The sequence below is a fragment of the Amia ocellicauda genome, chromosome 3, assembly GCF_036373705.1.
Source record: "Amia ocellicauda isolate fAmiCal2 chromosome 3, fAmiCal2.hap1, whole genome shotgun sequence".
NCBI lineage: Eukaryota > Metazoa > Chordata > Actinopteri > Amiiformes > Amiidae > Amia > Amia ocellicauda.
In genome coordinates, this window is record NC_089852.1 from 5,702,504 (window position 1) to 5,725,634 (window position 23,131).

A 23,131-nucleotide genomic window follows, 5' to 3' on the forward strand; every position below is an offset into this window, starting at 1 on the left:
AATTACTTAATTGAACCTTAATTGAAGTAACACTCTGTTTAGATGTGTTTTTTTATAAGTTATTTATACAATTCTATGCTTAACTCAAACCCCTACTGATTTAGGAAATCATTAGTTCAGTTAAAGTAATGTAAGTAATTGAGTGCTCAGTTGGAACAAAACCAGCAGGGTAGGGGGTCCTGCAGAACCACTGGTGTAAAGGGTTAACTGATCAATCGGGGAAGCACATTACTTCATTTTAACTGAGAGACAGGACGCAGGATGGGAAAGTCGCTGCCGATTCTCTGGGTTTTTGCGAGAAGGTTGTGGTTTGTGATCCGCTGTTTTGCACTGAGATTACAGATAGTCCTGTTTGTAAAACTGAAATACAGCGTGGAAGAGCTATTGCTTCATCCATTACTATCATTTTCATTGCCCTCCCAGCTCAGGTGCTCTCCTCTTTTAGGTATACACACATGTGTATTTGCTTGTCTGTGTTTTTGATCTGAATGTAGTCTACGCACAGGATTTATAACACAACCATTCAATTATCTACAAACATTTCAAACACCAGGTGGTTTGTAGGGCAGAGATGCTTGTATATCCACCATGTTTGTATACCGTCATCTGACAGTACCACCAGCACAGTGCAATGACGAAGGCTAAAAACAGTAGCTGAATTAAGGTAACCAGCAGACACACGGAGCACTTCAGGACCAGGGTTGAGAAACTCAGAGACCATGTGGTTGGAGGTGTTACACATTGTTCTTCATATACAATTCCTCTTGCAGACAATGTTTCCCTTTCCCTGTGCATCAGACCAACAACATCCCATTTTACCTTTCTCCATCTTCAAATTGCAAACCAGAACAAAAGTATCTTCAGAGTAGGCGAGAGGTGAGCTGAACTGAAAGTACATCGATGGTTCTCCTCAGCTGGACTTCCCAAGCTGCACCAGCACAGGACTGTTTTTACACATCTCGGTTTCTTTGGACTCGAAGGGCCCTGGTCTATAAAAGCTGCCTACAGCCTCACAGCATTGACGGATGACTTTAAACCCACAGTGGAAAACACAATCTAATATTGATCAATTAAGCACATATTTGTCTCAATTAAACAAGAGGCGAGACTGAGTGAAAAAGCAGAAGACCCTTTGACTGGATGGAGCTGGCTACCCGACATCATTAAAACATCAACTTTCCACAAAAACAAGCAAACACATTGCGTAAAGACAATGATAGTAATGATTTAGTTAGTAGGGGGTAAATCAACAAACCTTGCAATAACTTATCAAGTTACATTGTGCCAAATCTTGGTTTTAGGCAGTAATTTGGCCCATTCAAATACTCATTACATTAATGGATAACCAAAACAAACCAATAATTACATTTGTTAATAACTTCATAGATTAAATGAAGTAATGTGCTCCTCCATTGATTAATTATCCCTTTACACCATAGAAGAGGTTCTCTCGGTGTCTGTGTAACTATTTATAAATCTATTTAACAATATCCAATTATATTTATGCATTTAATGTTATTGATTTGTTTATTAAAAGAAATATCTAATAAAAGTCAAGTCAGTTTTTCTTTTTTTTAATGAAAAGTTACTTCCATTTTCAGTACAACAGATTAAGCCTTTTGACAAGAAACAAAACAAAAAAAAGAACCAGATAAATTTGACAGCAATAAAAACCAGAATGCTCTTTAAAAGAATGATGAGTTGGGCAAAATGAACAAAACATGAAAATGAACCTTATCGTCTATAAAACTCAAGCAAATATTTCAATAATGTACAATAAAATATTACTGCTTTTCATGACCTATGGATCACTCTCTCGCACCGAGCTTATTAAAAGATAACCGAAAGGGGAATGGCCTAGACATTTTGCACGTTGTAGGCTTGGCGGATGTTTAAGGTGTCTCTCAGCATCAAGTCCCGCAGGCGCCAGAGTGCGTCCGCCATCGTGGTGTGGGCCCCTTTGCTCTTCAGCCAGTGAGACGGGAGGCGGCCCTCCTGCTCTTTGCTCAAGTGGACGTCTTTTCTGCGAGCTGCAAGGAGGAACCAACGGGATTTACGTTAGTCAGACGACCGCCAGGTCTGGCATCATGTCCCACAGCCGCGGCAATGTTTCTCAACTTGGATTGGATGTGAACACGACGGGGGGGCAGGAAGAAATATGCCCCCGACCAGCGACAGGCCGTGGAGCCATGTTTGGGCCCCGCTGCTCTAGGCTGAGAGGCCATTACCTGTCAGAGTCTGATCCCATTTGCTCACGGTGCCTGACTCGGCGTTGAGCCCCTCGATGTACTTCAGATAGGCCTCCGAATGCAGAAGGCGCTGGGTCTTCGGGGGAGGTGCCACAAATATGGGGGTGGAAGGCTGCTGCAGAGCTGGCTGTCCCGGCTGACCCTGACCTGGGTACGGAGGAGGAGCCTGCTGGCCCTGTCCAAGCATGCCCATCTGGAAGAGTCAAGACACTCTTTCAGCATTTGTTTATGAAGCATTAATCATAACTATATAAAAATAATCACACTGTAAGATCTGTTGTATTCAACAGTTAGTAATACATGTGCTTTAGGGGGGTAAGGAATCTGCCACTGACTTTTACCTGCTGCCCATATGGATTTCCAGTGCCAGGACTTCCTCCCATGGCGTTGACACCCTGTCCCAGGACACCTACGGCAACAAGACCATTGGAAACTTACAGATTAGACTACGAAATTGGCTACATATCCCATTTTCCTAGTTCCAATCTTTGACATTGATTTTCTTTTTACATTTTCTGAGGGGATACACAAAGAACGCATTTGTATGTATATATATATATATGTAAAATAAATACTTTTACTGGGGGGGTGCTAGCCAATCAGTGGGTCAGTCATACTAATTATCAGAATTGCTGGGGATTGCATGGCAGATACAAAGCACAAAATTAGTACAACACCTTATGTTAGCATAAATGTATGTTTAAAACTGTATACTTTTAATACCGTCACACTGATGCACACAGAGGTTTCAATAAAGACAGACAAAACAATCATCATATATCCATATTACTGCCACTTCTGCCAGTAGCTCCCATTTTGCAGCAGAGTTCTTCAAACCAGACTGGTCACCACTGGTTTGGTGCTTGCCTTCATCTGATTATATACCAAGTGTTAGAAATGTCTCTCCCTGAAGTCTAGTGTATTAGATCACATTAGCAGCTTTTCCAACTTCCAAATGACACTAATATCTTAAAATTTGCAACTCCATAACTGAAAATACTCATTAGTAAGTAAGGCGTCTGATCTTATTTTACACATAGCCCCTCCCACGGTGATACAGAGAAGGATGAAGCAACTGTGTGGTGAAAATGATCATGTTCTTACCCGGATATGGGATGCCGGGGATGCCTGGCATACCTGGCTGAAGATGGTGGGGTAAAGGAGGTACCCCCATGTGATGTGGCTGCATGCTGCCCAAATTGACCATGCCATCAACTGGGCCCTGTAAGGGTAGCATAGGCGGCCCATAGCCACCCATCATGCCTTGAAGGACAACACAACAGATCCATGCATCAGTACCATGCACCTCACTATCAAAGTCATGCACTACAAACGAAAAAGGAGATCTGTTCTGAAATTAATCTACGGTTAGTTTGTAAGATAAACGGACTTGTTAGCTGTAAAATAAATGAACCAACAAAAAAAATGTTAATGAAGTTATAATCTTTTTTTTTTTTTTTGATGCCCATGCAGTTGATGGTTTGACAACATAAAAATATGAATGATAAACTAAACAGTTTTTAGTTGGGGCATGCAAATGTAGTAGTAGCTTCGGAGGACAAGGTTAAAAGATACCAGAGTGCGTTACTGCTGAGCATCCAGAGGAATTGTTTTCTTGTTGTTTTTTTAGGCAAATCAGCTTTTAATTTCTGCTCTATTGTTACCAAAAAGTTGCTGCTGTGCTTTTGAAGGGTTACCTGACCCAGGAGTCATGTTCTGGTTAAGCATTCCCATTGGGGTTGGGGGAGGCACAACCCCCATGAGAGCCCCTACGGGCGTACCAGCTCTGGGGGAAGCACCCTGTTGCTGTTGGGCTGCCCGTTCCCTCTCCTGCTGTTCTGCTACTTTGGCTGCCCGCTCTGCAAAAACACATTTAAAAGTCAGTCACCACATCCCCGGCTCCTAATTGCCATACTGACATTTCACAGCAGGAAGCTTTTGGACACGTTGCTCAACTCATGTCAGAAAGAGTGAACTCTGGCGGGTGCCGGGCTGCACTGACCTTCATACTCGGCTTTCTTGGTGGTCTCCAGGTTTCTCCACTCGGTTCCTACCAGTCGGCTCAGTTCCCCGAAAGAGAAGTCTGGGTGCTGGGCCTTTATGACCGCTCTCATCTCACTGCTGAACAGGATGTAGCCACTCATATTGATCTTCCTCTTGGATCCCTCTTTCTTAGTGGCTCCTTTCACAGATTTTGGAGTTGACTGAAATAAAAACTCTGGGTTCAATAAGGCACTCAAACCATATTTATCAACTAGCGAGCGTTTTAAAAGTGTCACATTTCGTAGTAAATTGAAGATTCCAATCAAGTATCCAGTTCTCGTTCAACTCACCTCTTGGACATTTGCATCTCAAAACAGACAACCTCATCAGTAAGCTGGATTGTTCAAGATCACGAAAGTAGGACTTAATGACATACCTGCGGAGGGGTATACGGCATGATGTCCAGCTCACTGGCTAAAGGCGTTTGTAGCTGGGGCATAGATGGAGTCTCGGTCACCTCTCCGTCTTCTTCGCCCAGCTCCTCCATTTCATCATCAGCGCCTTCCAGCTCCGCAAACTTGGCCTCCAGCTCCTGAATCTTTTTCTCCAGCAGAGGGGATGGCTCTTTCTGCGGCACAATCAGTTTCCTGTCCCACAAGAGAAAGCCAGGTCCTGTTAATCGCATGCCACTGCCACCGGACACATAGTGAACTACTGGGTTTCCCCAATTTATACAGTATGTCACAAAGTCTAAATAAAAACAGACCCATCATGGGCTGACTTTCAAGCTAATACTTCTGTGCCGCAAACGGCAAACCGCTCACCTGAAATAGTAGATTTCATCGTCCACCACTTTAGCCGAGAGGGAAAAGCGTTTCAGCCCCTTAAACTTTTTCATCTGCTTATCGCTTTCGTTGTAGCGACTCTCGCAGAGCAACACATCCTCCTCGGGCACCTCTGTGGGCCGACAGGAGAGGTAGTCCTTGAATGAAGACACGGCACATTTTCCTTTGTGGGGAAAAAAAAAAAAACAATGAGAGTCTGGCTACGTATAAAGGTTTGTGGTTTTCCGCTTAAATAAGTACAGCAACGTATCTGTCAGTCTGCTATCTTGCAGGTGTAAGACCTTAAGGTTGCTGAAAAAATGACTTGAAGTAGCGAAGTAAAACCTTTTAAAAAACCCTGCTAGTTTCTCTTTGATAACTAGTGATGTGACAGTACCTATTACACAGGACATGGGGCAGGACTCCTCAAGGTTGCTGAGGAACACTTCCTTCTTGTAGAACATCTTGGTTGGCTCATGCTCTGTCTCTTCGGGGTGGATGAAGATTGGTCCAAAGAAATAAGCAGCACCATCTCGAACCCACATCTTCTCAATCCTACAGTATTGCAATAAAATGCATCAGTTCCATTTAAAAAGATGAAACAAAAAAGTTAATTTTAGGGAAGAGGAAAATAAATTCTCCGGTGGCTTTGTAGGAGCAGACAGATCTATTATTCTGGTTAAATATATTAAACGTGCATAACTGAATATAACGTACCTTCCTACTCTGTGCCGTACTAAGCCATGTGACTTGATGAACATACAGTCACCCACTTTCAGCCAGGTGTCATTGTATCGAAGCTGCTCGTAATACTGGCAGCCTGGTTCTCCATTGGGCATCTCCACAGGAACATCTTCCTTCTCCTACACACACAGTGCATTACAAACAAACAAAAGTCACCTAAAAAATCTAACTAAATACTATCTTAATCAGTGACTTAGATTAACACATTTATGCCAGGTAAAATCATTAACAATTTCATATGTTGGATTGGCAAGGTCTTTTATTGCATATGATCATTTTCATAAAACTAAAACTAATCTTGAATTTTAGACCATTAATAGTCTTGATCGTCCTATTCCAACGCACCTTATCGATTATTCCATTCGCATCCACTCCTTTGCCTTCCTCCGTCAATTCTGGCGACTTCTCCTGTTCGTGTTTTGTAGCATTAGCAAACATGGAAGCAACTCTTACAACTGGCAATGGCACATCACGGGGCACAAACTTTACCGAGCTCACTGGCATGGTCCACATTTTGATCTTCTTGAAGGACTTGGTCTTGGCTGAGTAACGGGATTCACAAACAAACACATCCTCTGGCCTGAATCCCTCTGGGTGTAGCTTGAAATATTCCTGTTAACAGTATTACAAATGTAAATACACCATTTCCTTACAACTACATTTCATATATTATTTTTAATACTTTTTTCCACCCTCTCTCTCCATTTTGCCATTACCATTACCTTTACAAACATCACCACACATTTTCCAAGGATTTTGCTAACAGGAACTTTGTTATAGTAGTCACTCTTAAACACTTCTTTCTCCAGAAACTTGCGTGTGGCCAGATGAAAAGTCTCATTGGGCCTGTAGAACCAGCAACCGTACAGCCATTTCTCCCCTGCATCACAGGCAAAATAATGGATTATTAGTTGGTCTTAAGAAAGGAAGAAATTGGAAGAAAGGAACAGATAATGCTCTTGGGGGGAATTACCAGCATCATCTTGCCATAGTCTTTCAATGCAGACGATATGGGGCTGCAGATTGGGCTCTGCTGGCTCCACATACACATAATCTCCGACATGGTACATGCTGTTCTTAAAGCTACAGTCCTGGCTGTAAGTCCGCTGCAAGTTCCCAGACTGCCAGGTTCCTCCAGAGTGGTCATCATTTTTCTCAGCCTCTGTAACAGTAAATACATATTAATTATTAAACTAGCTTTCTTACAAATGGCCTTTGATAATATTTGATGGAACAGGGTGCCCTGGGAGATTGTGCCTTTAAGTTTTCCAGTGGCACCCCTGCAAGCAAATACTGGCCAAGACTCACCCTTCTTCTCTTCTTCTCTCTTCAGTTTATCTTCTTCCATCTCTTTTGGCAGCTTTTCCTTCTTCTCCTTCTCCACGTCGTTATGCAAGTGTTTGGTGGTGTAGCTCAGCGCCGGCGACAGAAGGATCTCCCCGTTCTTGCAGAGTTCATCGCGGATTTTGATGAAGAACTGCTGCAGCTCCACGGCGTCCTCGAAGATTTCCGAATCGGTTCTATGACAGGAACCACAGTACTTTTAACTAAGAGCCTCTCACATGCCAGTCTTCTCAAAGTTGTATCTAAGACAGTTGTGCTGCACAATAACTCAAAAGGAAAAGACCTTCAAAGACTGAATCGCAGTTTCGATAGGCTTGTTAAACTTAAAGCTTCCTTTATAACTGAGCTGGAAATGTTAGCGATTAATGAAGTCGCTCATTAGAAAGAAACATCTGCTCCTTTCTAACTAAAGCCCCACACGTTATTTAGTACTGTACTATGTTCCTTCAGCTAGCTACTCAGAAGAAATATAGGAAAAGTTCTAGAAGAAAGTTTAAGATAGTAGGACATTGCCGGAGTAGTTTTTACACTTCTTGCGGGAGTAATTACACAATTACACAGCAGTTGTGTGATGCCACTAAACAGTTTAACTAGAAAATATTTTTATTTCCTACCTGTGCAGCCTTCTCGCTTTCTCCAGTACCTCAAACATATTTTCCTGAAATACATCAAGACGCCTGTACCGACTGTTTTCGATGTTGGTTCTGATGATCTCGAAGTTCAAGGGCACCTTGCTGGGGTTGCCCGGATCTCTGGCAGGAATCTCGGCCAGGGAGTCACTGTAACAGCGGCCCTCGTCATCCTGGTGATTCAGCACCGACACAAACAGGTTATGGATCAGCTCCTGAATCAGGAGGGTGACATTGGGGACATGCGAGTCTTCCCCGCCTTCCAAGTCCCTCCTCGTCTCCAGAAGGACCTTGTGGAGCACAAGAGCATCTTTGTATATCAGGGACTCCGGCTCGTTGTAGGTGCAGGCGTTGTTGAACATGAGGACAAAGTCTTCCACCAGGGAGTCCACGTCTTGGTATTTGTTGGCCATCATGTGACTCTTGATCTTCTCCATGTCCACGGGCTTCTTGATGGTCACATAGTAGTCGGGCAATTCAGCTCGGGACGGCAGCCTCAAGAAGATGGCGCTGAGACGGCGGCCGCGCTTGTCGGTGTAGTTCTTCACTGCTTCGTACAGCTCGTTCAGCTTCTGCTGCAACGGGGTCAGGTACTTGGACTTCTTGGGGGAAACGCCGCTCTTTCTGCCTATAAATATTGAATGGACAATCAATACTTTAATAGAATCAGCATCAGATCCTGTGTTTAGTTTGAACTAACAGAAATGACAGCAGAAGTGATGTTTCTTGTATTAGTTTAGGCTTGAGTTCTGTATGTGCATGTGAAAACTGAACACAGCTCATCAAGTCTAAGTGTGAGGTGTCAGAAACCATTTAAACTCAGTGAAATACATTTTTCAACTTGTTAGTGGTTTTAAAATAAATTCCACTTAAACATCCATTCCTCCCATTTGCTAGTAAATGTTCCATACAGAGCACATTGTGAATACAGGTTACAAGTGCGGTAGGTAGGTGCTAAAGGCAGGTAATCCGCACACGTACTTATTTTTAGCTTGGGAGAAGCCATGTCCTCCTCTTCGGGTAGCGGCCCCAGCTCTTTCCTCTTTTCCTTCAGTATCTTCTCCAGAATGTTGGCGTCATTGTAAACCTGTTCAACACCAAAAACACAGGCCCGTGTGTCAGTCGCAAAATGTTCTTCAGATCAGGCAGGATAATTTCTCTGCTGATATAATCACCCAAGACTGTCCTCTGTGTCGTCCATTTAACAGGTATAAAATCAGTGTTTTATTCCTTAACATGCAGCACACACACCTCTACACGAAGCCCCGTCAGCTACATTTTAAAAATGTATCTGGCCCCATTGTAAACCCTAGACACATACCTGCGAGCCCTCCTCGTTGTAGTGCCGGGCGTTGCGGAACATCAGCTTCATGTCCTCCATGAACACATCCTCCGTGAGGTACTTGTCCGAGCGGATATTGTGCTCGATGGTCTTCAAGTCCATTGGCTCCAGGATGATCTTGTAGTAGTCTGGGTAGTCCTTCTTGGAGGGTTTGACCATGAAGAGATCGCACAGCCTCCTGCCAGTGGAGGTCTCCCGGGCCTCGGTCACGGCCGTGTACAGGATCTTCAGCCGGTGCTTCTTGGTGTTCTTCTTGAAACTGATAAAAGAGGAAAAAGAAAAAGAAAAAAATCTTGAAGATGAAAGTTGTACAATCAGTCAAAGGTCTGTTCTTTTCAACCGACACCTATAACACACTGTGGGAATACAGATTTAAACCACAAACAATACTGAATTTCTCAGTTTAACGCCCAGTTGCACACTTGGCAAGATTCTGACAAATGTTCATATCAAGTGTAGGCATGTCACAAAGACCTCCGATGAAGACCGAGGCTGTTCACCTGTACCTCTTCCTCTTGGCACTGCCAGCGTCTGACGTGGCAGATGAGAGCATGCTGTCTCCGTCCTCGGCCTCCTCTCTGCGCACCAGGTCTTTTCTCTTCATCTGAAAAGCACCGGTTTCCGTAAGTTGTGCTCCCAGCTCAGTTTTTCCACAGCACATTAATATTAAACACCACAGGAGATCTGGTGCACACAGACATTAATATTTAAACTATACTCAATTATGAACAATCGTCCAATTTGCTGCTCTAAAGTGAACTGGACACAAATATATTTTTGAAGATGCTGTCCTGGTGCAACACTAAAAGGTGTAGAATAATAAATTGTAAACTAGGAAAAAGATTAATTAAAAAAAAAAAAAAAAAGGTAACAAACCTGTTAAGAAATTAAACAAAGCCTTGACCAGAGGAGATAGACAGGAGATGGTAACAGAGGAGCTAATGCAATAATGTATTGAGTTTCAAACAAGAAATAAAGGCCTATATCCTGAACTGTTTTTTGTTTTTTTAATGAACTGGTACAATACCTGTAGAATTTGCTGGAGCTTCATAACACGCTTATAGATGGCAGAGTTGGGCACATTGTAGCGTTTGGCATTTTCAAACATCAGGTTTAGGTCGTAATCAATCTGATCTAGGTTTTCATATTCATTGTTCTTCATCTTGTTTCTGTGAAGAAGAGAGTCTTCAGGTCTTTCTTAAACATCAATTCAAACAGTTGGATTACCACACTAACAAATATAAAAGGTCACTATTTGCCTAAGATTTGCACAGTAAGCTGTTTCATAACCTTGATTATTTGACAAAATGTATAGAACATATTCTTGCAACATTCTTTTTACAATAACCGTTAAACCATTATAAAAATCCCTAGAGGTCATTGCACAGACTGAGAAACATTTTAAACATTTGTACACGAATACAGAAAAATGACATTTTAAATAAACAAGAAAGCACATTACTGTACCTTATTTGGTGCAGGGAAATGGGCTGCTTTATCTGGTGAAAGTAATCTGGATATTCCTTCTTTGAAGGGAGCTGAAGAAACGGCTCAGCTATCAATTGCCCCTGGCTATTGCGACCACCCCTCACTGCTTCATACAGTTGGAAAATGGGGTTGTTCAAATCCATGCAAGAATTAATGCTCTCGGCTTCTGATTCCCCTTCATCGTACCGCACGGCTCCTGGGGAATGATGTATAGTATTAAACAAGCAATGGTACATTTCTTTTTAAAATAATTTAAATGAATGAACACGCAATTTACATGCTTGATCTACACACTAATAGATTCACTTTTGTTTTTTTCCTAAACTGAAACTGAGAACAATGCCTCAATATCTGTAATAAGAGGAATGTTTTAGATATTTCAACCCGCATTGCAGCCTGGTTTATCACAGAATGAATGCCAGCCTGATCTACCAACTCTCTCAGATATGTAATCAGTTCTTCATACCCGCCAGAAGGGCATCCTCGTCACTCTCCGAGCCATACTGCAGGGCCATGGTGATGGCTGACAGGCGGTCTCCCTGAGCAGATCTCCGGTTCCTGCAGAGTAAAGACGGTCAGATAAGTGGCTCTGAGGAGCACCCCCCTACTTCCAGTTACAGATCACCCATATTGTACTGAGTGTTAATGAATGCACGAGACAAAGAAATGTGCAACATTTAAAAACAATTTAAGGTTTTATAAGTTCCCAGAGGTACTCACCTTATGCGGATACTTGATTTAGTGGGTTCGGCATGCTCAATTTCAGTCTTTTTCTGAATGAAAATTTTCTTAATGGTGTTTGCATCCTTCAAAAAAAAAAAAAAAAAAAACATTTTCAGAATATAATAAATCTTCTAAATACAAAAGGCACACACATAAAAACACTGTCTATAACAAAAAGATCACTGTGGTTAAAAGATATTCACAAACCTTAAAAACCTGCGATCCTGGTTCATTATAGGTCTTGGCATTTTTTGTCAGAAGGTCTATGTCCTTGGACATGGCATTCACACTCTTATACGAGCCCATCTGGAAGTGAACACAGCTACTGTTATTTCACATTGAAAAGCGATACTTTACAAATAGAATGGTGATCAACCCGTCAACACTGATCTTTAATTGTTTCTTCCAGTATCCAATTAAAAATGTATTCATTAAACAAATGACCCAACATACGTCAATTTTGGGTTATTAATATCCCACGGGTGGGCCCGGGTGGGCCCACCCAGGCAGTCGAGACTTTTCTTGCGATTTGTTTGGGAGATACAATATCTAAATAGATGTATTTGAAATAAATATTTTTAAAGTGTCCCATTTCATTACACACCTGTATCCTCTGCGCAATGGTCTTCAGATCTATAGGCTCCTTTATTATTGCATAATAGTCAGGGTAATGCTGAAAAACAATACAATTACTATTTATTAACCATGTAATGACAAACATATTACATACTGCACCAACACCATTGTTGTAAAAATACTGTTCAAAATCTGAAGAAAAGGTGGCGTTTTCATGCATTTTAACATTAATTTTAACAATACAGTAATGAGTCTTACCACTTTAGAAGGCAGTTTCTGGAAGAGCTCGCTGATGAGGCGACCAGATGGCTCACTGTGGGTTACCACCGCCTCCAGGAGCTGCTCCAGGACTTCCTTCAAACAGCTCGGCGGAGTCTGTAGTTCAGCACCAAAAAAAAAAAAAAAAAAGGTATCAAATTAGATAAAGGGCAGGCCGATGATACACTGATATCTACACAAAATAAAGCCAGAAAACTGAAAAGCCATAGACCAATCCTCTTCCCAAGACAGTCAAATAAAGAAACACTCTCCAAAATGCAAAAAATCCCTGAAGACACTGAGTTTATTTATATTCACTCTGACTGTTTGCACAATGTTTGTGTTGTTTAACTCTTAAATTCTCATTGTAGTTTTTCACTGAACTAATTTGATTATGATTATGTCTTCTAGCGTGCAGTCATGCAGGAGTTCCTGCTGCCCACCTCTTCTTCAGTCGATGTTCCCGGATTCTCCTGGGTGTTCTCCCCATCCTCGTCGTCCTCCTCATAGTCCCCTCTTTGAACAAACTCGTTCTTTGTGCGCAGGTACAGGTCCCACAGTCTGCAGGCAGCTTTATACTCGGAGCTATCAGGCTAAACAGCAAACAGATATTTTAACACAGGTCTTTAGAGGCATTTTGTGTAATACGCTAATGGCAGCCCTTTAAAACTCAAGAGAAGCCAACAGCATGGAAGGGAGCCCTTGGCAGATCTGCACTGAAGACTCTTCTTTACCTTGTAATAACTCTTTGCGTTGTTGAACAATAACTGAAAATCAGCAGTGAGATGCTCAACGTCATCATATTCCTCCATCTTCAGTTTCTGCTGTATCTTCATCAGGTCAATGGGCTGAGTTACTACTTCATAGTAGTCAGGTTGGTTCCTGCAAAAAGGTCAAGTGAAGAGACGATTAAAATGTACAAAACCATCCTTTGAGACTGGAGTGATCATCATGGGATGCACTTGGAATGATGATGTGAAAGCTTAAGGCTGTGCTATAGTTAGGAATTTTGTCCAGGGCCTTATTTAAATTACACTGGCACGACATGGATTGGAAAATGCATCTAAATGCATTGACCAAAACCACACTGCAATATCAAATGGAGAAAGGTTTACTTTTGCGTGTTTGTGGTTTTCTTTCTTACTATTATACTGAGTAACATTAACTGTAATAGCATAATCCAGGATGATTAATTTGTAAAAACATTAAAAATGGTACTGGTGGCGACACTAAATAAAAGTGCATTTCTTCTACCTGCGTTTAGGTGCTCTAATAAAGAGCTCACACAGCAGTCTCCCGTGGTCATCCTTGTAATCTCTAATTGTGTTATACAATTCATGGCACACCGCAATCTATGAAGAAACAAATACAACATCAGTAAAAAAAAAAAGTGTCAAAAAGGTGTTTCTAAATATTACTTAATAAAAAGATAAAAAAGAAGCAGCTATAGAAAGAAAAAAAAACTCCAAAACACTTGTAAGAAAGGGAGCTTGTTGAAGCAATTTGTTTTTACTAAGCATTACAGCTTAGAATACTAGTTATACATTTGCATGACAGTGCAGCAAAATCCTAGGCACAAGGTTCACAGGTGCTGAAAAATATTTCACTAGGGTGATAATCAAGATTTGTGTTTCAATCTGTTTTTGACTTTTTGTTTACATTTCAATAAAATAAATACAGGAAAATAACCAGCACGGCAATCTACACTTTAGAAAAGATCAGCTAGGAATTTTTTCAAAGGACCCCATTCACCCTCAAGGGTTCTCAACCCATACATGTAGCTCTAGGTTACAAACATTCAATTATTGTTCATAACTATACAGTTGTTGGTCATTATACACCAATAACATTGTGATCTTACTTTGAAGTGTTTTTATTCATTTGTAAGGACTATGTGGGGATTACTGGGTTGTTCATGTATGTGATCCACATATGTGCCCATATTTGCAAACGAGTTGAGAACCCCTTTCCCGTATTGGTTTGGCACCAGTTTAATAATGAAAGAGAGGCATTTATCTGATTAGTAGAAAACACTGCAAGCAAATCAAATTCAAAGCAAAGCTAGGATTGAAACAGAAACCAGGACTGTTAGGAGGAGGTGGAGGAGGAGAAAGGCTTGCAGCAGTGGGGTCAACTTTTATGATCTAAACAAAAGCAGTTGCAAAGATCACTGCTTTCCAAATGATTATGAAACCCATTTTGGTTTTCCCCTCTGGGTGTTTTTTTGTTTTGTTTGTGTTCTGATAAGCAGAAATTAATACAATTTGAAGAGGGTGAATAGAAGCTGGTAAAAGACCAGGTTTTGGCTCAAACAATTGAGGATGGATCTCTGGATTATGATAATTTAGAACATTAAAATTGCCCCCGTTAAATCTTATGCTCTATATAAGGTTAAGCTAATGAATGTGGACACACCTTTTTCCGCTTGTTGTGCTCACTGTCTCTTTGTAAAGGTGGAACAATACTTGGAAATCCACTTACTGGATCTACAGTGGGAATATTGGAAGCTCTTCTCCTTTTTCTGCCGCTTCCTGGGGCTGGGGTTGAAGTCTGGCCATCATCAAAGTCCCCCCCACTAACACTACTGGAAGGGGAAGTGGCCCTTCTCCTTTTGGAACCCATAGAAGCAATACCTTTGAATTGATGTATAACAGTTATGTACACGCAGAAGATACCTGGCTCTGATTAGGAAGGAAAAAAAAAAAAAAAAAACTTTGTATTTTACGATCAGCTCCAAGTTACTATAGTCTAACCATCGGGATAAATATACATTATTTCCCCCATTCCAATTATGATTTGTCACGGGTTGATCTGTTTCACAACTGGGTCAAAAACTAAAAGCATGTCAAAATCTTCTTGCTCCGGAGCAGAATCCTAATCCATCATTCCTGGAGTCAAGTGATCCTTGAAGGTGCAACTCTAGGAAAAAATGCAAGTCTGGAAAACAGAAAGTCCCGACTATTGCCGAATACATGTTTATTTGCACATAGAAAATACTAAATGGTGGGCGTTAGGACACATTTAATATGAGCTTAAAATTGAGCTATTTTAGTCAGTGAAACCAGTAACCATATAACCACTGTAAAAACACGAAAAAAGCAACTCTCATATGTAAAGGTATAAATACTTCGGTAAATACAGTAAACACAATACCTATTTAGGCAATATTCAACTACAGGCCTTAATCTGACCTCTGTGCAATATTCATTTTAATCATGGACACAAGCTCGACACATCCGTTCTACATATAAATATGAAAATATATATATGATCTGCGATTAACGAGTTGTTGCAACTTGCAAGGTCTAATTCACACACCTTGACAGCTGGTCTCACACGTTAACTGCCCTGCGTTGCTGTAAAGTAAGTTATACGACGCCTGATTAATTATTTTTTTAAATCACTATTTAAATGTTTCTTATGTTACGATAATGCAAAATAGCATGTTAAAATTGAAACAATAACACAGCCTAGTGTGCCATTTTGCATTCATAAAACAGCCCGTTTGGGTCTATGGCTACCGATAATTTTAAAAGCAAGTTATATTATTAAACTGTTAGAAGTGTGTTCTCTATACAGTGCATTTTAAAGCGAAGACAAAACCATAACATCCGCTACACTAACCTCACCTCATACAGAGAGAATAACAAAGACAACGGAAAGGCCTTTCATACAGATAACTGATTCATTCAATAAAGAGACGGTTCCAAAAGGCCCAGTGGTACCTTTCACACGGGACAAGATACCAAGCGTTTCAGTGGATCTTACCTGTTATCCAGAAAGGTTAGTAAAATTAAACGATTTTATAGTTTATAACAAAACCATTCAATTCACCAGAGCTAAACTGCGGACACTAACTCCGCCTCACCAACTGTAACCCGGAACAGGAAGTCCGACATGTTGTTTCCTCCCACTTCCGCAGAGTTCACTTGACTCTTAACCACGTGTAGACATGAAGAGGCCGAGTGAGTCTTCTATATATATATATTCTTTTAAATATATATATACCTATGTGTGTTGTATATTTCATTGTCTGTAACTTAATTTATATGTGTTGTATTTTGTTTTGTAAAGTTTTATACATGTGGTTTAAGGTGGTATGCATTTGAAGATCAGCTCGGCAATATTCCTTTCAATAGGCTATGTATTATTACCATTGACGTTTAAAGTCACATAAAATAAACGTTGCTTTATGTATAGTGAGATATGATGCGATGTATCGGGTGTAGAATGTTTCGGTTAATGTGAGACGTGGAAAGTGTGGTTATAAAATAAAAATAAAACTTATGATAAACCATGATGTATTTTGTTTTATAGAGCTAAAGAGAGCAAGTAAGCGATTGACATGCTCCAAACGATATAAAATACAGAAAAAGGTGAGTGATATGAGCATTGTAATACATTACAATATATTAACAATTGTTAAGTCTTTCGCTGTTTTTAAATCACGTGTCTCGGGTGTACATCGTGCCAGTGTTAGTAGTGCTGTATCTACACTCCTATTAAGTGTCCCTTTTTTGTATTTATTTATTTATTTACATTTTCAGGTTCGTGAGCACAACAGAAAACTAAAAAAAGATGCAAAAAAGAAAGGAACAAAACGGGTAAAAAAAGATCCCGGGGTTCCCAATAACGCTCCATTCAAAGAGGAGATTCTCAGGGAAGCAGAAAGCAGGAAGCTGAAGGTGAGACGAGAGTTGTTTACAATATTTAGATATTAAAGATTAAATAATTACGCATGCGTGTCAGCAGCATACTTATGCAGTGTACTTTTAGCATGTTAAGTACACTTACATATTTACAACGTTATAATATGCGAAAAACCTTTATCCTGAATTAGAAGTACATAGTGTAAAGGTGCACTGAGTGATTACATTATTCATAATTTATAAGTTTATACAAAATAAGAGAGGCTTTAGCATTATACAATGTTTTTGCATGAAATAAAAACATGTTTTAAATTGTAGGTTCTGTCCCTACCAATTATATATGAATAAGTGAAAAAATAAAGTCTTGCCAAAAGAAGAAAATATAAAATTCAAAGGCAATATCATTATTACTGTTCAGAGAGCATTTCACTAACCACTTTTCTTCCTCTGTCTCTTAGCTTGAAGAACTAAAAGAGAAAAAGAAACTTGCGAAACAGAAGGAGCGAGCGAAGAAAAGAAAACGAGAAGCAGAAAAAAATGACCCAGAGTCTTCTGCTAAAAAAGCAAAAAAGGTAATAACCAGTTTTTTGGTTTGTTTTTGTTGGATTTTAAGAATTTACACATTTCTGTACCAGTAACAATGGCATTTTTCTTTGACAGGAGAAACCTGCACAGCAGCCAGTGAAAGCAGCCAACGGTAATGATAAAAATGCTCAAAACTATGCTCAAGCTGTAGAGTTGAACAAGGTAAGGGAAGCTCACAATTAGCAAAAAGATAGATTCACCTGCCAGGATTTTATTTGACTTATCTTTCACCTGTGGAGGGTAAAAAGTAACACACTTTGTGTGTCTAATTTGTTTTAGATTTAATTTAAATCACTATCTAATGTTTTCTTTTTATCAATATTCTTTCTTCAAAATGTTTCTCTTTCCCAGAGGAAGCGTCTAAAAATGTATTTGGCTGCATGCAAGTAGCTCGGTGAAGTTGGCCCCCCCACTTACAGCACAAGCGATAAATTGCATATTATCCGTTTGTGCCGTTTTGAAGATATTAACATTTATTTATTTTTGGTGAGTGACGTCACTCAGCCCCCATTGCCACAAGGACACTAATGTTAAGGCATTGTCGTTGCAGCTCACATTGCTAAACTATTATTGAATGAAAAATAAATTAATAAAACATTTAAAAGAACAACATTTTGGCCAGTTACAGCTGTAATTGCAAAATATTCAATTTTTATGCACACATCAACTCTGCCTTGATTTTCTGGAGACGCACATATTGCATAAGCAAGAGTTCCTTCATAAACAAATTGTCACAACCTTTATAGTTTGAAATTGTAATAAAACAGTTGTGACTATATCGGGAAACAATAAAAAATAAAAATAATAAAAATGTTAATATCTTCAAAACCAAGCCAGCGCAAATGTTTATTTCAATGTCACAAACCAGCACAAATGAATAATATGCAATGTATCATTTGTGCTGTAAGTGGGGGGGGCAACTTCATGGAGCTCATGCAAGTTGGTATCGAACATCATCAAACCACTTCATTAGTATAAATAGTATTAATTGAGTCATAGGTTGATTTTTTTCAAAGTTGCTGAAGGCAGATGGTTTCCCTGCAGGTCATTGATGCCTCCGATGTCATTGCTGTAGTTCTGGATGCCAGGGACCCTCTTGGCTGTCGATGCCCACAGTTGGAAGAGAAAGTATTAAAGCATGAAGGAAACAAGAAACTTGTCTTTGTGTTGAATAAAATTGGTATGTCAATGATTTAATGTAACTTTATTCACTTTATTATACGTATAAGAAGATTAGTTTAGGACTACCTAATGTTGCCTGTCTAAACCCAGATCAAATGATACACGGCACTTATGCAAAAGATGTAACATTGTCTTAAAAATGATGACTCCAATTCTGCTTGCTGTGTATTTCCTTTCCATTGGAAAAGAGAGAAAATCTCCTGTGCGCAATGATTTACTGGACATGGTTAGTTTAGATCCTCATTAGAGTACTAAATGTATGTCTGTTCTCATTTTAAGTGGAAGTTGTAGTGTTTTAACATTATATATGTAATCTATGTAATAGTGTAACATAAGGTGTCATAGTTGTTGACTTATCAGAGTTAAAATCCCAAAACTTGAAAATTGCTTCTATTAACATTTCCTAGATTTGGTGCCTAAAGAGAATGTGGAGAAATGGCTGGAATATCTTCAGGAGTTCCCAGTTATCGCTTTCAAGGCATCAACACAGATTCAGGAGAAAACAGTGGTATGTTGATTAGTGAAGTCTGGTGTCATTTACAAATTAAACCCTTGAGTCTAACCTTGTAGAAGAGTTTTTTTTTTTTTACTTTTCACTTTGATTAATGTACTCATGTCTGTCTACTGAATTTAAAGAATATGTGACTCACAATATATTCCCCCCCCCTTTTTATTACATGTTAAAGCAAGAGAAGAAGCGAAAAAAAGCCAATGGAGCTATTGATTTAAGTAAGGGTGTTGCCTGTCATGGGAGCGGCAGTCTGCTCCAGCTTTTCGAAGACTATTGTCAGACGCAGAAGGAAGGGAATCAACTGAAGGTTGGCATTGTGGGTAAGAAGTTCTGGTATAAAAAAGTGCTGTCCCTGTTGGGTTATAGTAAGTGTTTGATGTATGAATCAAATTGTGAACATTTTGGGTTGTTAGATTCAGTGTTTGTTTATCCTATTTACCAGGGTGCTGTATGACTTGAGGAATGATGACTCTTTTAAGTCTGAAATTGATGGAGACTAAAATAATCCAACTCTGACCTCATCTCATATCTCATTCTCAGTAGCCAGCGTCTTGTACTGCTGGTCTTTCCCACGATGACATTTTGTTATTTCTTTGCAGGCTTCCCCAACGTTGGGAAGAGCAGTCTGATAAACAGTATGAAAGGAATCCGGGCTTGTAATGTGGGAGTGGAAAGAGGAACTACAAAGTAAGTTATTTTTTTAAAAGATGTGTCTGGGCACTGGTTTTAGATTATAAGATCTAAGAACAAACAAGTACATTGGTATAGTAAGTAAAAATAAAATAAAAATTCCTAATGATTTTGAGATGATTGTGTTTAAAATAGTCATCCTATAAATGGCAGCGAATGAAGCATGATGACATTGTTGAACTGACTCAACCATGGAGATTCATTTCAATCCAACACTGAGCTTCATGTCATTTGTATTCCAAGCAAGGTGTTGCCTTGTTTTATCATTTTAGAGCCACCATTATCAAACATGTTTCTGTGATGTTGTTCACAACCATATTGATTTTATTTTTGTTCATGTAGATGTGTGCAAGAGGTACACATAAACAAATTCATCAAGATGATTGACAGTCCCAGTATCATTGCGGCTCCATCCAGCTCTGCTGTTGCTTTGGCGCTGAGGAGTTTACCAGAGACTGAAAAGGAAAGAAACCCTCAGGATGCAGTCAGAGCCCTTCACAAACACAGTGATAAACAGCAGGTAAGAGGATCACATGACTACAGACATTCTGTCCAGAGCATTAGGAATTCTTGGTGTTTCGACTGAGAGATTCTGGTCTTCTCCAAAATCTATCTAGATCTTCATATTGGTTTATTTCAAACATAATTGTGTGTATTTCAGTCCATTTATTTAAAAAATGTTTTCATAATTATCCTTCCCATTTAGATCATGCTTCAATATAATGTACCTGACTTCAGAAACGCTCTGGAATTTTTGACGTTTCTTGCCAAGAAACGAGGGTATTTGCAGAAAGGTGGCATTCCAGATACAGAGAAAGCTGCAGCGATCTTTCTGAATGATTGGACCGGGTAAGTGGAATATTTCATTGCCTATCCTGGCTCACTAAAGTTTGTGCGTTTGTAGTTTCAAGGACAAAGCGGAGCAGGCATTTAACTTCTGAAGCTTTACAGACACTTTACTGTGCTGAGAGAGAAATGAGGATAATGTAAAGTCTTGGAATTTCCCGTGAAGACTTCAAATCCAACGCTGATCTCGCAAAAGTACAGTTAATTAACCATTCAGCTACACCCATGGTTCCTAAGTGCAGGACAATTATGTACTTTGAGGAAACAGTTACAGCATTGGAATGATGCTGTAATTACATTGTGTGCGTGCAGTTCTTGAAACCAGAGAATTAAAATGTTTTGTGAAGTAATGTGTATATACATTTTTAATATCTGATGCCACTATATACATTTAAGGTACTAGTTTTGGATTCATTATTGTAAATATCTTAATTTGTAAATGGTTTCTATTTTTTTTTTTGCATTACTAGGGCTAAAATGAGTTATCATTCTAAACCACCCGAGGAACATGAGCTTCCACCGTACCTCTCCGACTCCATGGTGGCGGAGATGCAGGTGATGTGGAGTGTGGACAAGCTGCAGCAAGCCAACGTGAAGACCATTGCTGGTGAGCCATAGTTCTGAAGGGTTTGTCCAGTTGGATACAGTCAAGGGATGTCTGATTTGGATGGAATAATTTGAGGACTATGGAGAACTAAAAATACTCTTGAAATGTAAGTAAACCTCAATTTCTCCTCAGGGCTGAAGTTTCCCAATATAGCAAGCAGCATTTTGTTCCAGTCCAAAGGCCCCACGCCTGGCCTTGTGAACGAGAGAGAACTGAGTCTGGCACTGGAACCAGAGGAGGCAGTGGCCGAAGACGACAGTGAGGAAGAGGAGGTATATATGCACATTGCTGGGATATTAAAGCCACATCTAAAATGCCAATTAAAGTTATCTGTCCTGAGACAGGAGGAGAGACTCCAAAGTCTTGATTTTATGAATTAAGGCTTCAGATCCAACTCTGATCTCTGTGCTGGAGTTGGTATCTCAAATTGTCTGTTTCCCCAAACCAATCTTAATTACACTTTTTATTCACATTCACTCAATATTGACAAGTAATCCATACATTCTTTAATGTTGTGCTCTTTATTTCAGCCTGAATTGGTTCCAATTGTGCCTGAAACACAAAAAGGACTTCAAGAGCACAAACAAAAGAGACCATTAAAAGCAGAGACTTCGGCTGAACCACCGAAAAAAGCAAATGCAGGTGGGTTACCAGTGAAACATTAAACAGTTGTGAAGTTAACCAACTAGGGAAACTGAAGATTGAAACTGTTGCTTTAATTGTCCACTTGACAATTCTGTATAAATATTAAGTATGGATTTTATTAATGACATTTGTCCTGGTAATAATTTCAAAAAAGTGTAGATTGAGATTATTTATAGTTGTAAGGGAGGAAGTTAAGCACAGAAGACTATGCGATGATTACCCTTGCATTTCAACATTAACATGACCATGGTGTTGGCAGAAGCATTTAGGTTTAATTAGAATTATTTTTAAATCAAGATGGAAACTGACTTTTTTTTTAATGGGACTGTTGTAGTAATTGAGCATAACTAAAATTAAGTGGAATGGTATCACTGTATAACAAATGTTTCATCTCAGTTTGTATGAATATTGTAATTTGAAAAGGCAAAGAGAATAGTTGGGCATATTTATTATGAAATATAACTCTAATCTATGTATATTATTTCTTCCAGGAGTTCCACCCAAACTGCAAATAAGGCAGATGCCAGTTAGCATCGATTTTTCTTCAGCAGAGCAAGATGATGATGCATATGACTTTAACGCCGATTTTAATTGACAGTATTACCAGTCACTTGAGTTATGCCAATGCTGGTGAACAAAGCAGACTTACTAAGTAAGGTTTAAGTTGTGTGTCAATGCATGCAACACCAGTATAATCCTAACAGCTATTTACCTGTGTAAATAACTATGTGAATTATTGTACATATCCTTAAAGCATACGCAGCCATGTAGTTTAAGGGTTTCCAACATTTGTCCTGGAGTACTCTGTGTGTGTGCAGGTTTTTGATCCAACAGCGTTTGTAATTACTTAATTGAACCCTTAAGTAAACTAAAGATGCATATCTAGACCTTTTTTGGTTCTTAGTGATAAAGACTTAAAGCTAGCGGTTGTAAATTGAAGTGTAAGGACCTGAAGATAACGAAAATATTTCTTTAAGCATATTTGGTAATAACTTGGTTTAAGAGTAACTAAAACAAGCAAAAGATAATACTTCCTAATGGGGATTTTTAAACCCCATTTTTTTCATGTAACTCAAGATGTTAAGATTACATAATGTAGTTTGTGAACTGATGCCTTTTCAACAAGACTGTAATAAATTACCAGAAACAAAATGTATACTGTTGCCTAGTTCATTTTGAATATTTGTTGTTGATTGTGGGATGGGGTGGGAGTTGCCACACACACAGTCCAACAACATGCCAAATAAACTGTTTTG

At 39.5% G+C, this 23,131-nt stretch overlaps 2 protein-coding genes and 3 non-coding genes across 21 annotated transcripts; 4 read left to right on the top strand and 1 right to left on the bottom strand.

The window, feature by feature from the left end:
* Positions 1-1,558: 1,558 nt before the first annotated feature.
* LOC136733893 (protein polybromo-1) lies at positions 1,559-16,028 on the bottom strand. 17 transcript variants are annotated; one of them, XM_066697887.1, is made up of 30 exons: positions 15,929-16,028; positions 14,576-14,793; positions 13,415-13,512; positions 12,895-13,042; positions 12,604-12,753; positions 12,161-12,277; positions 11,931-11,999; positions 11,534-11,632; positions 11,324-11,409; positions 11,070-11,161; positions 10,583-10,799; positions 10,143-10,284; positions 9,616-9,719; positions 9,095-9,374; positions 8,755-8,860; positions 7,759-8,401; positions 7,109-7,320; positions 6,774-6,962; positions 6,523-6,680; positions 6,146-6,412; positions 5,774-5,919; positions 5,454-5,611; positions 5,057-5,240; positions 4,669-4,879; positions 4,252-4,453; positions 3,947-4,108; positions 3,354-3,512; positions 2,585-2,658; positions 2,229-2,442; positions 1,559-2,030 (listed from the first exon to the last, which is right to left on the bottom strand). In XM_066697887.1, exons 2-30 carry the CDS (start codon positions 14,780-14,782, stop codon positions 1,858-1,860), a joined length of 5,067 nt encoding a protein of 1,688 aa, XP_066553984.1. In that variant the 5' UTR covers positions 14,783-14,793; positions 15,929-16,028; the 3' UTR covers positions 1,559-1,857. The 17 variants fall into 17 exon arrangements, with proteins under 17 accessions (XP_066553984.1, XP_066553985.1, XP_066553993.1 ...); XM_066697888.1 differs by having other exon boundaries at positions 14,576-14,841; positions 15,929-16,021; XM_066697896.1 differs by having other exon boundaries at positions 6,146-6,208; positions 6,290-6,412; positions 14,576-16,004.
* Positions 16,029-16,033: 5 nt separating this feature from the next.
* Positions 16,034-23,031, top strand: gnl3 (G protein nucleolar 3). The gene is made up of 15 exons (XM_066697908.1): positions 16,034-16,125; positions 16,478-16,536; positions 16,708-16,845; positions 17,268-17,381; positions 17,470-17,556; positions 18,439-18,574; positions 18,984-19,084; positions 19,263-19,407; positions 19,687-19,774; positions 20,120-20,297; positions 20,484-20,626; positions 21,094-21,230; positions 21,363-21,502; positions 21,761-21,872; positions 22,367-23,031. The coding sequence occupies exons 1-15, from the start codon at positions 16,113-16,115 to the stop codon at positions 22,468-22,470; spliced, it is 1,695 nt and encodes a 564-aa protein (XP_066554005.1). The 5' UTR covers positions 16,034-16,112; the 3' UTR covers positions 22,471-23,031.
* Positions 19,545-19,616, top strand: LOC136747402 (small nucleolar RNA SNORD19). Its single transcript, XR_010816502.1, has one exon. It is a non-coding gene; the product is annotated as a small nucleolar RNA SNORD19 (small nucleolar RNA).
* LOC136747405 (small nucleolar RNA SNORD69) lies at positions 19,932-20,006 on the top strand. Its single transcript, XR_010816505.1, has one exon. It is a non-coding gene; the product is annotated as a small nucleolar RNA SNORD69 (small nucleolar RNA).
* LOC136747403 (small nucleolar RNA SNORD19) lies at positions 20,748-20,821 on the top strand. Its single transcript, XR_010816503.1, has one exon. It is a non-coding gene; the product is annotated as a small nucleolar RNA SNORD19 (small nucleolar RNA).
* Positions 23,032-23,131: the final 100 nt, after the last annotated feature.